The 16406-nt window shown below is 40.9% G+C and overlaps 1 protein-coding gene across 12 annotated transcripts in view; it reads left to right on the top strand.

Annotated features, from left to right (window-relative positions):
• Positions 1-16406, top strand: part of MET (MET proto-oncogene, receptor tyrosine kinase) — a 137871-nt gene that overhangs the window by 110781 nt on the left and 10684 nt on the right. For all 12 annotated transcript variants that reach the window (XM_054819031.1, XM_054819002.1, XM_054819011.1 and 9 more), the window contains 5 exons: positions 3716-3934; positions 10034-10180; positions 12174-12330; positions 13144-13284; positions 15701-15931. In XM_054819031.1, the coding sequence (XP_054675006.1) occupies positions 3716-3934; positions 10034-10180; positions 12174-12330; positions 13144-13284; positions 15701-15931 (895 nt within the window). The remainder of the gene's footprint in view (positions 1-3715; positions 3935-10033; positions 10181-12173; positions 12331-13143; positions 13285-15700; positions 15932-16406) is intronic.

Raw genomic sequence — 16406 nt, 5'->3', positions numbered from 1 at the left:
TGTCAAGGATGTGGTGATAGCAGATACATTGACCATCCCAAGCCCAGGGAGGAATTTAGACTCCCAGTCAATATTGGTCACGTTGTGTGAAGGGCTGGCTCTCAGACCCAGAAGGAAGAGAGGTTTTACTCTACCTTCTGCTCCAGTGATCTGATAGACTGGAAGTATCATCTCCCATAGCTTCATCCAAGACGACAACTAGAATAAAAATGCTACCCATCCATTAGGGCCATTCATTGCACTACCTGAAATAGCAGCAAAAGCCAATGAGTTCTCTGAAAAATCTTCAAGATACCCTCTTTGTGTGTCACTGCTCAGTTTCTCACCTACACAGAAAAGCCTTCTGAATGGGCTTTCCTTGAGTCAGACCTGAATTCTCATCTCTTCCTATTGAGAAATCATCCTTTGGCAGAGATAGTTGGAGAGTCTCCTGGTCTGTCTTTAACGTCATTCATCTTTCATTCCTCAGTGGAACTCCAAAAGTTTACTTTTTATGAAAGGACAAATTGGCCCTTTTCTCCCTTCTGACTGCTACAGATCCCGTAATACACATCCAACTGCCCCTCTCTTATCTGGGTCAGCTGCTAGGAGACCTCTGGAGCTCAGAGGTCCTCTCTCATACTTTTCCTGTTGTTCTGTCAGATGAAAAAAAATTGAATTGGGCACCGAAGTTCAGATTCTGTAGGTCAGGTTTGAATTAATTGCCTCAAGGGTCATATTTTACAAATGAAACAAGAATACATACCTTTAAGTGATGAGTCATATGCATTGTGCAATGGATTATTATTCCCTTTGGGGTATAGTATTTATTTATGCTTGTGAAATGGTCCATAATTTTTACATCTTTTCTTATTGTCTTCAGATTTAGATTATAGTCACAGGAAGAATGTAGGCTTAGCTTTTAAAGTGAATGTGCTTTAAAGCCTAATTAAATAAAAGTTAAAGGTGCTGGGTGATAGGCAGTATCTTAATTGAGAAGGCAATAGATTGAATTAGGGTTTTTTTCGTATAGATCCTCAATCCAATATTTCTTGAAAACTAAACCATCATATTCTTCAATTGCTAAAACCAATTTCAAGGCAAAAATGTCATGTCAAATCATGTACCAATAAGGGCATTGCAAATAAGATTTTTCTTGACCTTACCAATCAGTCACATTGCATCCCCTCCAAAGAGTATTATTAGATTTTTATCATTTTCTGAAAGCTACCTCTTCAGAGACCAGCCTGATAAAGTAAAGTATCTGATTCTAATAGATAGCCACAAACAAAGTTATGAATACCACTGCTATTCATTTAAGGGACATCACTACTCTACAGTAGATAAAAAGTCTAATGAGTTTACATTAATCAAATAAATATAATGATTACCTGGGACATGTTTGGGTTTATAATTATATGTATTTTACTAATCCCTTTTTAGAATTGACACAATATGATAGATATCTTTACAAATATTCATATATCATGGAAAAGTATAGCTTGATCATCCATTATACTAATGATGGATCTTATTATTACCATACTGATTTAAATGAATTTCTAGATCCATGTGATATAACAAAGCCTGAGGTATCAATGATGTATAACAAGATATTCAAAAGAGGAAGAACAGTCTAATACTGTAAGCAAACGGAGCAAAATTCCATCTTGTCTTGTGTCCCACAGATTACCTTCTTATCACAGGGGATGCACAAATATTTCTGATTTTGTGCTAGGAATCTAAATGGGCTGTTAGTTACATGTGTGCAAGTCCCATTAGCATCACTGAGAGCTGCACTAAGTTATTCAACTGAGTGCTGAACTCGCAGCTCACAGACATGTAATCCTTGTCGTAGAGCTCTAAAACTCTAGGGCTCCGTTTCAGAGCCTTGAAAATGTTTCCCTTGGCAAATTCAAGATTTCACAATATTATGCACAGAAATATGAATTGCTATGGTGATAAGAAAAAGTGCTGATTTTTAGATATCTAATCCCACTTTTCAGGCTAATGTGAGTATATAACTGATATAGCTTGAACAGTTATGTCACTGCTTTGAAACAGCAAAATTACATTGCATTAATTTAGCATATTACAGACAAATGTGAACTAATTTCACAGCTCCTTCAGGCAGCATTTTATAATGAGAGCCAATTTAATTTGAAAAACAAAACAGAAAAAATATATATTTATTGGCCTTCTCTAGACGTGCAGAGGTATTCAACAGCACTGTTGGCTTTCCGGGGAAATTTCTTGTACAACAAATGTAAGATTTACAATGACTAGGAGCTAAGCCCCATTCTCCTTCAACCTTATCCACAGTAGGCAGCATGAAAGGGAGGGACAGAGAAGGGAGTACACGATACAGGCACAAACAGGCCACTCTGCGGTTTGCGTGATGCTGCCCAGCAGCCACCGTGCCTCCCCTCGGTACTTGTGGATGTGCTGTTGACATTATAATCAAATTAGTCATGTAGAAACCTTCACAGTCAAGAGAGAGAAGTTGACCCTTCTAGAGAACTGTTAATCTGATTAAAGCTATTGTCTAAAACAGATCAGATGAATCCCACTCGAGGTGACCTGTTTCCCTCTGTTAACTGTAAAGGCAGTATAGACCACTAACTCCGATGCAGTCTAGATGTATCCCATCTGCAAGGATTCACATTATCCCTGCAAACTGCCTAAACTCAGCTTCAGATCAGGCTGCCTGCCCTGCTGCCCTTGCTTGCCACACAGCAATCCTTTTAGGAAGGCACTGGGTCTGGCGTGTCTGTCCTGTGAGTTCTGTGTCGAGGTGGTAGGGAAGCACCCTGGCCCAACATTTCACACAGGATCTCAGCCTTCCCCCAGGAAGAACCTCTAGAGCAGGCTCTCATGAGGAATAATGGCAGAGTGAGGGACAAGCGTGGCTTCACACCTGCTGTCAGGTGGCTCCTGCGCAGCAGTGAGGGGCCAACATCTCATCCTCGCTGGTCCAAAGAGATACAGTGTGAAGCACGTCCCTCAGTCAACACTCCTAGGAGGGACTTGCATGACACCACCATTCCTAAACACTGAATACCACATGTCTGGGGCCTTACACGTACATTTTTTGATAGAAGATAAAGTTTGCTGAGCTTTCATGGCCCAGAATCCCACGATGGTTTTGGCTTTAAAGCGCTTTCTTACAGCATCTGTAGTGTCTGTCTGGAAACATAGCAGCTTAGCTATGCTGTGAGTAACTAGTGCTTTGTTTTCCACTATTTCAGTCAGATTCATTGGCCCTATTTTTACTGTCTCCTCTGGTCCCTTGCTATTGCTTTGGTAGTGTAAAAAGAAGAGAAATCCATGTGGCAGTCACTGACATAAGCTGAATTGTGGCTGCTTTGTGTCCCAGTGCAGCTCAGTACATCAGGATAGCCTCCTGATGGTCCTTGGCTTTGGAAATAATTTTCCATTAATTATCTGCAAAATATTTACTTTAAAAGTGCTGTGAACAATCAGGCCAGGAAGCTTGTTTACTTGAACATTTCCTCAACAAGAGTGCAAACACCATTGACATGAAGTTTTTATACTTTTCTCCCAGCTCTACATAAACGCTGTGTACCACTGATCAGGATTTTGCTTTGGTTAAAGAAGAACAAGACCTCTGGTGTTTATTTTTTCAATATATGTGTATTGTTAAAGAACAGTTATGTTCATCAGTGACTTCCTATGCACATACTTGCTCAATTACCTCTTTCTTTCTTTCTTATAGGCATGTAGCCACCGCTCTAGCTCAGAGATAATCTGCTGTACAACTCCTTCACTGAAAGCCTTCAATCTCCAGCCACCCTTTGTAACCAAAGTGTTCTTTATTTTTGACGGTGTCAGCTCTTCGTACTTTGATTTTGATTATGTAAATAATCCTGTATTTAAGCATTTTGAAAAGCCAGTGTTCATCTCAAGAGGCAACCAAAACGTTCTGGAAATTAAGGTAAGAAATGTTGAAATACTTTTTTCAATCATTTGCAAGCACACATCAGCAGCGTAATGTGGAACAGACATTTTGATGAAATAAAGGAAGCCCCAAGGAAGCACGGGCAGAGAGAGACAGGGAGCAGTGTGTTCAGTACTGCATTCAGCCGAGTCCCCAGCTGCCACAACTTAAAAGATGCAGAGCCGAAACCGAAGATATACAAGGGTGGTCATTGGCATCAGGTGGGGTGGGAGAAGGGCTTTTCTTGTCTTCATGGGAGGACCACACTGCATCAGCTTCTGGTTGCAATGAGCTGCGTCACCAGTTCAGTCACCAGTTCAGAATTAAACATGGCCATCAGTCCAGAACCTGAAGTGTGTGGTCTGCGCGCGAGTCCCAGCTCTTATTGTCACAGGGTTTTGTGTCCTTCCTCACAAAAGACATGGAGTTGCCTTTAGAAAGTGGCCTCACAGCTTTGGCTCTCTAGAGCTGAGGGAAACTCTGGCCTGTGCACAAAGTCACTCATGAGGATCAGTCACCACTGTAGCCTAAATATTTACAGATCCATGAAAAATGCAAAGTTGATGCTGAGTGCCTGTTAGAAGAGCACTGAGAATAGCCTACACAGCACTGAGAAACATCTCTTAGGAATTCAGGGCCCTTGCAGGCACAGGCTGCCCTCTGCTAGAGTGCTGTGGAGAAAGTTAAATCCATAGCTTTGTGCAGCATCTGGAAGGAGAATGCTTTTCATATTTTTCTGCCATTTCCTGAAATCTGGTGCTTTTCTGAGTTAGAGTATCAAATAGGAACAGTATAAATACAGGTATTTCTAATTTATAATGAAAGTTTGTGAAAATGTATTGTTATGTACATGAAATTTATAGAGAATATCTATAATTTATGTAGAATATAATCTATTAAAAATCCTTTACAGAAGAGAATCAGCCTTAATGTTGGGGTCATCTGTCTGTGTAGCTGCTCCATAGTTCTGTAAGCCCAAACTCTTTTCCCTTATGACAGGCATGAAATCTTGAAGCCCTGAGGTCTTTGACTCCAAGATGGTCCAGTGGGCCAGCTCCTGAGCTGCAGGAAATCAGAGGGAGTTACCTCAGAGCCTCTGTCAGCCATGCTGGGCTCCAGTCAAACTCTCTTAATATTGATTTCTCTCCACAAAGTGTTTTGGGAAAATTCCAAAGAATAATCAGTCTGATTTTTTTTTCTTCTGTTTTTCTACTTGGAACTTGTGGCCGTACAATCACCCCTTCCTCAATGCAGAGCAATTCTCCTGTTCAGTTATGGAGAAATGCTAGAAAGAGTTCTGGCGTGCGGGTCAATGGAGAGCTGGGAATATATAGCTGCTGCATGGCTCAGTGCCTCTGTGCAGTGACAGCAGTGTTTTCCAGTATTTTCCAGGTCATGCATATCAACCAATTGGAAGGAAGACTAATTTGAGAAGCATCATAGAATAACTTAGATTGGAAGGAACCTCTGGAGGTCTTCGTAGTCTAACCCCCTTGCTCAAAACAGGGCTAAGTTAAAAATTAGGTCAGGTTGCCTATGGCTTTGTCTAGATGAGTTTTGAAGAATGGAGATTTTACAGTGTTAAAAACCCAGCTCCACTAGCATTGCATTGTGCATGCTGTGCTTCAGCTCCCTTCCTAGATCAGTGGCCCTTTGCTGTACTTCATCCAGTTTGTCAGTATCTCTCTTGTTTTGTGGAGTTCACAATTTGACACAGTTCTCCAGGTGTGGTCTCACAAGTGCTGAGCAGAGGAAAACAATCACCTTCAATCTACTGGCTTTGCTGCTGCTAAAGTATGTGGTGAGCCTTCGTCACTACAATGGCACAGTGCTGCCTCATTTCACCTTGTGGTCCACAAGGTCCACAAGTCGTTTTCTGCAGAGTGTCTTTCTACCCTGCTGTCCCTAGCCTGTCCTGGTGCATGGGGTTATTCCACCCCAGGTGCAGGACTTTGCATCTGTCTTTGCTGAATTTATGAGGTTCCTGCTGGCCCACTCCTCCAGCTTGCCACAGTCACTCTGAGCAAATGTGATACTGCCCTCCAGTATCTCAGTCATTTTCCTAAATTTGATGTCGTCTGAAAGCGCAAGGACAGTGCATCCTGTCCCTTTGTATAGGTTGTTGTTAAAGATGTTAAGTAGTATTGGTCCCAGTATAAGCCATTGAGAAATGCTACTTGTTAGACTTCTAACCTTTGAGCTGATGGCCAGTTTTTCACACACCTTATGGTCCATCCATCCAGTCCATATCATCCCAATTTTTTTTTCAATGCTAGGAGAGACTGTGTTGCAAACCTTGCTAAAATCAAGGTAAACGTTGCCCAGTGCTCACCCTTCATCTACGGAACCAGTCACCTCCTCATAGAAGGCATTCAGGCTGCTCAGGCAAAATCCACCCTTCGGAACTTATGCTGGCTGTTCCCAATTGTGTTCATGTCCTTCCTCTGCCTGGCAGAGCTTCCATGAGGACTTGCTCCATAATCTTCCCAGGGACTGAGGTTAAAAATTAGGTATTTTTAAACTCTCTTCTTTCTTTTACTCTTGAACCTTTTATTCTCCCTTAAGGAGAAGTCCCTAGTGCTATTGCTGGGAAGAAGCCATTACGATGAGAAAGGCTGGCTGAGAACTGTCCCACTGACAACTGACCAATGTCACAATTTTGTAGCATTGATGTCACCTGCAGTCATGGCACCCAAGGCAGATGTCTACCTAAGCCTGATGCCCTGATTATTTCCTGGCAACCAGCTGGAGAATAACATTAGTGAAAGCTGGTCTCCTAGAACAAAGCATGAGCAAGCACCAATTTAACATCTTCCTCTAAATAGAATTAGTTATAGCGGGATGCTTCTATCAAAACAGTGAGGCGACTTTCAGAAATTCTAGTCGGGAGCCAAAAGATCATTACAAGCCATATTGGCAACACTTCTCCTTCGCCCCATACCCGCATTCAAAAATACACACACACACACAAGTTTACATGCCTCATGGTCATATTTTGTGCAGTAATTAAGCAAGCTCAGCATGAAATTAAATGGCAGCTTGCTTCAGCGAACAGTCTGTTCTACCAAACCAAAGTTCTTTTATCTTTTTCTTAATTAGTTTCAGAGGGGTGGAGGGAGCTTTTATCACAATTTTTTCAATCAAACTAATCTAGCGTGACATATTTGGCTTTCATCAAATGACAGTGGGTACCAATTGAAAGGTTCTGTTTGGTTTCCCCTGATGACCATAAGATGTCTTTGTAAGAAAATGTTACATACAAGAAAACATTAAGTCTTCTATCTAAAACACAGTCAAGGCACTGCATGCCACAAATGCCAGCGCTTCTTGTCTTCAGTGCCCTTTTGTCTTCCACACCACCGAGCCTCGCGAGGTCCCACATTATCACTGTCTTCCTCTGCCAAGTATGTGGCTCTTTGAAGTCTCTCAGTGCCCACCATGCCCCAGTCAGAAGGGTCACGGCAGAGTGGCTTGAGGCACTTCTCTGCTTTGACACCGCGAAGACACCACTTCAGAAGTGCTCCCATCTCCCGCCAACATGGAAAACTCTCAGGGCAGGAAAAATTCTTGTGTTTTACTGTTGGGGACGACCAAAGACCTGAGTCTGCTGAAGAGGACGGAGTCTACTTGCTGCCTCCTGCAGGAGCCACTGACCCAGACCTGCAAGCTGGCCTGCTGACATCCCAGTGTGTCCTAGCTGTGAAAAAAAAACAACCAACAAATAAATAAGGAAAGAAACAGCTCCTTACCTCAATCTGCCCAGAGGTCTGGCCTGTCAGGGGTTGTACTTGTGCACCAAGCTGGTGCGGGGTCTCTGTACGTGCTTGTAGAGGAGGCCTAGGAATGGGCTGCTAGGTGACTAGAATGTATTTATAAATATAGATCTTCCACAAGAGAAATAAGTAGCGCAATTGTCATTTCATGTTACACATTGCATCTCAGATCTTGGCTGTCCTCTGGCACATCTGTCCTAAAACTCAGAGTAGTACAAGACTTACTAAATTGCCTAGTCTATTCCTAAGCCAGTACAACACAACAATTCTTTCTGAGACAATCTTAAGGAATTCTATTTTCAATCTTCTTCCACATTGCATGGAAATTTATGTTTCTCTCAGTATCTGGTCCAAGAGAGCACAGTATGGAAACCCTGGTATTTCTGAGCAAGCTGAAGAGGAAGCTCTGCAGCTGCAGTAACTCCTCATTCTTCCCAAATCAACCCACTCTGCTTAGGGACCTCATAAATTCTTCTGGCACCAATCTCAAAATTTCCACACCTTGGTTTTGTGGTCCTTCTATTGCTTCTAGACTATGACCCAAATTATTCCCATCTCTCTAAAGCTGTGAAGTAGTTGGTCTATCAGATTGGTTTGCAACAGCTACTCAGTCCAGTAACGAGCTTCTTCAGCTTGTGTGCAAGGGCATTGCTCAGCAAGAAGGGGATAATACACATTTTAAATAGGAAATATTGTTTTCCAGTTCTCACAGGAGTCAGTTTCCTCTTTTTCTTAAAATCATAGGCAAATTTTGTGGTCCTCAGAAGAGCAAAACTACTGCTGAAAGAGTTCTGAAACTCTTTAGATAGTGAGATATCATATTGCATATATTTGAAACTATAATATATTAATGGCAAAATAATGGTAATGGTAGTAAGTAAAAAATACTATCTTCATTATGACTGGCTAAGGACCACCTTAAGAAACATCAGTATGATCTTTTTTTTTTGTTTGGGTGAGCATCAGTTTTTGGTGGAGAAAAATTCTAAGATTTGGTGTAGAAGAAAAAGAGGCCACTCACCTACACTCTGCAGGGTAATATATTTATCCTGAAGATGAAGACTCAAATTCAAGTCTTTAGAGGTACATAATTCAAAGGAAAGATTTCAACATGAATGTCTTACAATATGCAGCAAGTCACCATGCTAATAAGCATTAACCAGTCAATCACATGCTCCCTGGTCCATTGAATATTTACTTAATTAACACCAAACAGAATGGCTCCAAGTAGACAGAAGATAGAGTGCAAAATGGACTCTTTTGGCCAGCAATTATAAAGCACTCACCTGGGGTGTGGCTTTGCCAGTCAAAACAGGACGTTAAACTGGCTCTCCTGTATGTTTATTAACATTTTCCCAGGACTCACTCTGATTCTGTAGCAGACCTTAAACATACGCCAAAGTAAGATTTTTTTTTTTGCTTCTCAGAATGAGATTCTTTTCTTTCCAGTATACGAGGCTTCATAGCAGTGTCAGCCATGACACCTTGCTCCCTTCTTGTGAAAAACTCCCAGATCCAGCCCACAAAAATAGCCTGTATTAGTGTTACTCCCCATCCTCCCTTCTCTCCTTTTACTCCCGCTTAATATACCTGTTCTTTCATCTTAAGCTGGGCTGTACACTGGGTAGGGCAGCTTGTTAAATACTGATGCGCTCCTGAGCTCAAAAGATCCTGAACTTGGCCTTTGGACACTACTGTCACAATACCAGAAGGAATAATATTTCATCCAAGTCTGGGATGTGAAAGCAGGTTTTCTGAGTAGGGAGTGCACTTTTCATGCTGTCATCTTTACCAGGATTTGTTCCTTTCTGGTCTGTGGAACGTGATTTTAACAGATTTGTGCATTTTTATGATTATAATTAATTAGTTCTTTTTTGAAAGCTTCACTCCTGCTACCATAACCACTTGCAAAACAAAATTTTTGAGATGCCTTTAGTTTGTGGATAATATAAGCCAGTTTTGTATAAACAACAGGGTCACATAATGTGTCCTTTCTTGTGCAAATTATGCAAAAATCTAAAGAAGACCAGCAGGATGTATCCCTCAGACATTTACATTTTCAGAAGTCTGTATGGGCTGTATGAGCGCGACAGCAGATTTTATCTGTAAACTTTATCATCCCCCTCTGGCCTCTCCGTCCAACTCCCATTTACATGAAAAAAACCCTGATACCTGCATATTGACAGGGCAATGTAAATTTGCATTAGTCTTTTATTTCACAATTGTTTTTCCATTAAAAACATTTTCCAAGGTAATAAAAGGACTTCTCCTTAATTTTTATGAGATGGTTATGTAATATGAAATTGATTTTTTTTTTTCCAAGGGAAATTATATTGATTCAGAAGCTGTTAAAGGAGAGGTGCTAAAAGTTGGAAATAAAAGCTGCGAAAACCTCCTCCTGCAGTCGGAATCAATTCTGTGTACGGTTCCCAGTGATCTCCTGAAATCCAACAGCGAGCTAAATATAGAGGTGAGGCAGCTACACCACACATGAGATATTAATGCCATTTTTATTATCATTCCAAATGTCACTATTGAACCTATAAACTTTAAATTTAAGCCTAAGCCTGTGTTTACTGAGATATCTCTATCTCTATTTGTTTGGGATGGAAATTCAAATAATATTGACTATTTTGAAAGAAATATTATCACCATTGTTTTTATTACCTGTTTGTACAGAGACTTTCTGGAGCCTTAGGCACAAAGTAGGACCTAAACTAAGCACAAAAATAAAATGGTAGTTACTAATCCAAACACAAGAGGAAATATATGGAGAAGAATAGGAAGCTATAATGGAGTAGGTTTACTTTGGAGCTCACAAGCCCTTTTTTCAGCAAAAAATTCTGCTGCAGTCGAGGTCAGGTCCTTTCTGAAAGAATTTTTTGTCCACTTTTTATAATTTCAATTCTTTTTGTAAGATGCAGACACGACAAATGTTTCAGTTCCACCATTGTTCTAAAGATGGTCTCACTAGAGTAATTCCGAGTGCTACTGCAAATTTAAATTGTAGACAGTTTTGACCTACTGATTCACAGAATAAGACACAAGTATTTCAGTATCTTTGTATTTTCTTAAATATAAAAAAAAAGAAAATCACAGCAGAATGGGGTTACCTTTAAACTGTGAAATTTGCTGATCATGGACTTCAATTCACTGAAAACAGTGGAGACTTTGCCAGTCACATAAGTGCGACCAGGATCAGTCTACGTGAGCTCTTTGGAGCAGGGACCATCTATTTTTTCTATGTCTTTACGGCATTCATCTCAATAGGATCCTGGTCCATGAATGCTATTCCTGCAATCAAAGTAAATAGTAATAACTAATTTATTTTATTAATAGAGTAAATATTATTTTAATATTAATTTATTTTGAAAAGTAGAAATTAAATTTCTTGGATGTAGCAGGCAAACTATAAAATTAGATGCAGCTCTGGTTTTGGTATATCTGTTTCCCAGAGCTGTCAATGCCTTGTTTCATATAATACTTGTGCACATGTTGCTTTCTGTACCTGTTTGTATTTTTACATATCCAACCGGGACTGGCACTATGTTGAATCAGTTCTACTATGTGATATTTCGTGAACCTCTAAGAAATAGATATGTGTGACATGTATTTCATATGTAGAAAAGAGCACAACATAAAGGGGTTAAATAAGGTTTCTGCTTGTTTACTGGCAAGGAGCCTCAGAAATTGCAGTCTGCCCAGCGAAGAAGAAAATTTGCTCTTTTGACGGGCAAATCCATCATTACAGTACCCAGAGGAATGAATTCCACAGGAGGAAGAGAAAAGATGGCCAAATGCATTCCAACTGACTGAGCTAGTGCCGTGTGACCTAAACCAGTTTTGCCTTGTTAGCTGCTTCGTGTTTGGTTGTTGATTTTTGGGGTTGTTTTCTTGTTTTGTTTCTCTAAACTGTCAACAAGCTAGAAGCTGGCAAGAGACAGGCTCACGTGACCTTGGGAACTAAAAAGCAGGCACGCTGTCAACAGAGACAGTTTGATGTTACAGCGCATTTATGCCAGAAGGACACATATTAAAGACATTTGGGCTAATTTTTTTTTAACACACGTCTCAGCCCATATATCCATAGGCCTATACATTTCCCTACACTATTTGAGTAAAAGTATGAATTTAGCATTTTGAATTAACATCTGGTAGCAGTTGGACCCTGTTATCCAGAGTACACATGTGAGTGTGTGCCGTGTGTACCATGTAGCACATACATAGATAGCTGTGTCACTACCAGAGCTCTTGAAGGCATGTAATGAATCATAAAAATAGAGATCTGCTTTAGCGTACACCAGTATAATAATTTCTACACTCCCGGTGTCTTATCGCAGTACATCACAAAATCAAGATTTAATACATTTGGGACATAGCAGCTCATAGTTTAGTACTAATAATCTACTTCTTACTTGTCTTTTAAAATCATTACACTATTTTTTTTTCTTTGTTTTTTTCAGTGGAAGCAAGAAGATTTGTCAACAGTTATCGGAAAAGTGCTGATCCGGCAAGATCAGAATTTCACAACACTAATTGCTGCAGTTGTTTCAGTATCAGTTTTAATTTTGATCTTTTTGGTGGTTTGCGCCTGGAGAAGGAAGAAGAAACAAATTAAAGGTCCATCATAGTCAATTTCATCAAATAATTCCGTTATTATATCTTAGATTTTAAAAATGGACATCAATTTATGCTTTGCTTAATTGCTGTGCAAGGCCCTGTTGTAACCTGTCAGCAGAGGTTTCACAATCAAGTCCAAAGTTTAGTTGCCTTTCAGCCCTTGGCTCTTGCCTGAGCTGGGTGAAGGGCCGCGCTATGCCTAAAGGAGAAGGATTTCGGAGGAACTCTGAACTATTAGGAAAACTTAGTAACTTCTCTTCCCCAATCAGCCTTGGAAGAGGGGATGAGTAAATGACATGTGGGGAATCATGAGTACTTCAGCTTCATCCAGTTGCCAGTCCTGCAGGTTGTGCCCGAGTTGTGCAAGGCACAGAGCGCTGCAGTGTCCTGGTCTGCTGTTCACCCAGATCGGGAACTTGGTCAGAGTGCGCCTCCTCTCTGGCCCCCATGTCCGGGTTTCCTTCCAGTGGGAACTGCCGCATTACGCAAGGGTGGGGAAGAGGAAGGCAGTTAGTATATAACCAGGTCTTGTTCTGATGCAGTATCGCAGTCAGATCATGAAGCTGGCCGCAGAGGCTTCGAAGCTCTCTTGGATCTTCCACTGTGGCCAAGAGTGGGGCTTTAAGACAAGCTGCAGCAAATCCTGTGCTGTGCAAACAGCTCAAGTTCAGGTCCTGTGCATGTCCACCTCAGCAACAACCCAGCCCTCTTCCCAGCAGAGCAGAACATCTAAACTTAAATAAATACCTAAATGAATGTTGTCACACAGTAAACATGAGGGTTTTCTAATATTTCTTTCTCTTCTCCCTTCAGATCTGGGAAGCGACCTAGTGCGCTATGATGGCAGAGTGCACACTCCTCACCTGGACAGGCTGGTGAGCGCGAGGAGTGTAAGTCCAACAACAGAAATGGTTTCAAGTGAATCTGTAGACTACAGATCAACTTTTCTAGAAGGTACACCTGTATTATGAATCTATATGGATGATATATTATACATCTTGCTTTTCATCTGTCTTCAGATGACAGCTATATATATATATCTTCATTTTGGTTTCTCATCTGGTTTGTCTGTGTCTGCATTGTTTGGGACTTTCATGTGTTCACAAGCTTGCTGTTTGAACTGAGCTTCTCAGGTGCTTCCCAACATTAAGGTGCAAAGGATTTTTACTTTTACTCAGTTTGGAGGAATAAATAAAATACTATTAGTAAAAACTCTCTGTAGGTATGCTCCACAATTTATTAGGAGCTAGTGATTATAGCAATTTTGTGTTATCGTGAGGTCCATCACACCATGCACATATCCACTCTGAAAAAAATTATTTTAAGGATAGCATCGGGTGGCTGTAGGTTTAGTGTGTCTCAGTGACTTCATGCAGTCGTTATAAAGCAGTTCTGCCAGCCCGACAAGGGACATGGAGTTTTGTAAACTTTTTTTTGTCCATTCATGCCCCTTCTATAAAATAGCACATTGTATGACGCAGAAATGTTGATTTTAAAAATTAAGCTAAAGGGATGTGAAAACTGTGACAAATTGAGCGGAGGTCCATGTGTGCTGAGATGCCAGTCTCAGAAAACATGCTGTTCATTTTCAGGCCTGTGGGCATGAGGGAAGAATAACCCTGTGCTGAATACATTTTTGTGCCTTATAATACCATTTTAGAGTGAGTATTCTCCAGAAGAGCACTCTGCTGCACTTACCATACCACTTTAGGGTGAACGTGACCTTTAAGACGTATGGAGACCATGTTCCGTTAAACATAGACCATGTTCATTAAAGACTGTATTACGAGTTACCATATTATGATATTTGAGATATCACAGATGTTGGTCTTCGTATAGACGTAGTCTTGTACTACTGCCATATACAACTCAGTAGAAATCACCCCAAATCCTTATTCCACCTTTGTAATCCCCAATTGCGGGGCTGTTTGAGTGCCAGGCCTATTCCTAGCTTCCTTTATGATTCTTTAATTGCTGCCGCCAGCTCGCACAGGAAGTTTCTTGATTGAAAGATTCCCAAAGGAAAAGGAAAGCCTGTGCCACTGGTTAGAAGGGAAAGTGGTACACGAGACAAAACTATGCAGAGATCCTTGGTGGAGGGTGAATCTGCAGCAGTCCTGGGGCCACTGTGCACTGGCAAAGCACCACAGAGAGTGCACCCAAGAAGGAGGAGCGTTCACTTCATGTTCCTGTAGGAATGTTCACGTCAATTACTGTCAAAGAATAAAATGACAGGAACAGTAGAAAACGTGCAGATTTACATGTAGCAGCTGCAAAATTTATTTTGCAGCCATGGCTAGAGTGTTTTACTGTGATTATTAAATAGATATTTGCCCTTGGTGACATAAATGTGGCTTTGTTAATACAAGAGTTTGTATTTTTGCTTCTGGTTAGAGCAGGACTGAATTTCTCTCAGCACCTAGAGTGATAACAGCCCTATATGAAAACTTCCCAAGTTTTATACATAAATGCATAAGGCATGTCTGTACAACACCTTTTACTGTTTGTGATAAAATATCTGATAATTTCTGTTGTTAAATTTTTCCTTCTCCCTTTTTTTCTTTTTGACTCTGGGCTAAATTCTGCTCATTCACTCCACTGGAATCAGTTCAGATTGAAATTGGTATAAATTAAACTTAGTTCCTTGATTCTACTACACAAAATGCTAGAAAAAATCTTTTAAACAAAAGCAATTTAAAATACCTGAACAGCATGCTGTTGACAAAAATAGTTTTCTCAAATAAATACTCCTTGCTTGACTGAAACATTTTAATTTCTGCTATTTTAAATCAGCTGGCTCATGTTATTTTCATGAGTAGCACCAACTGTATTATCTTCAGCAGTTACAGGATATGAATCACCTCTAGGCATTTCCCTGGTTGAATATTTACCATTGGATAAATATAGCTAGTCACCAGCAGTTTGAAAACCTTCATGAAATGTAAAGTTCCCTACCAAATGAGAACATGTCGATAATAAAAGGTTTCATGTTTTTAATTGTTCACTACTTCCTCCTCCCACATCGCTGTCATTTTTCCATTTTACTCTTGTTACTCCCAATTACTAGAAATGCTATAACCTACACTTGGCAAGAAGCGACAAGGCTTCATTCCGTCCCCTCAGAAAAGTGGAATTTTTGCCATTTACTTTCATAAAGTAGAGCTGAGACAAGCATAAGTTTCTAGTGACATGGTTTTCCTAGAGTTTGGCAGATTAGCAATGCATATTTTCATTTTCCCTTTGTGACCAAAACTTCTGCAAAGCCAAGCCATTTCCAAACCGATAAACCCTTGCTCACCAATGAAATAAAGCTCTTCATTTTCCAAGGAGAAGTCTGAAAGGATTATAACAGTTTCTGTTCATCTTGCAGATCAGTTTCCAAGCATGTCTCAGAATGGATCGTGCAGACCTGCCCAGTATCCTCACTCTGACCTCTCCCCAATTCTGTCCAGCGGGGACTCAGATTTAGCCAGTCCACTTCTCCAAACTAATGTCCACATCGACATCAGTGCCTTAAACCCCGACCTGGTCAAAGAAGTGCAGCATGTGGTTATTGGTGCTGACAGCCTGATTGTGCACTTCAGCGAAGTGATAGGAAGAGGTGGGTACTGCAACTTTTACCTTCCACATTGCTGTTCTTTTCGCACACCCATTCATTACACAAACCATTCTCAATAAGGTGTCCACAGGGAGGTTTTTCAAGCTTTTTAGCTCTTACAGCACTGCATCCCATGCACCAAACCACGGGGAGAACCAAGGGGCTCTCCTTTGAAGTCAGATGAAGGGTTGTACATTTGATCAGTTAGAGAAGACACCAGAGGGAGGAAGGAGGCTGCCAATTAATGGGTCTCCTTTGAACTCAGAGACTTGCTGGTTCCCCCTCAGCTGCCTCACTGGCACCCTTTTCCAGGCTACGGAAAAGCTCAGCCAGGGCTTCTGATCCATGAGGCTGTGGTGCAGGAGTGAGGCTGCTGCAGAATATTGCAGGAGCCTAAGGCATAACACCTAAATGGCAGGGGGTGCCGAGTTGGGGGGCACCAGCAACCTTAAACTTGGAGCCTGAGAGCTGGCAAGCT

The sequence above is a fragment of the Grus americana genome, chromosome 1 (assembly GCF_028858705.1).
Source record: "Grus americana isolate bGruAme1 chromosome 1, bGruAme1.mat, whole genome shotgun sequence".
In the NCBI taxonomy this organism is placed as follows: domain Eukaryota; kingdom Metazoa; phylum Chordata; class Aves; order Gruiformes; family Gruidae; genus Grus; species Grus americana.
The sequence above is the reverse complement of the archived record's forward strand: the minus strand, read 5'-3'. Positions and strand labels throughout refer to the sequence as shown.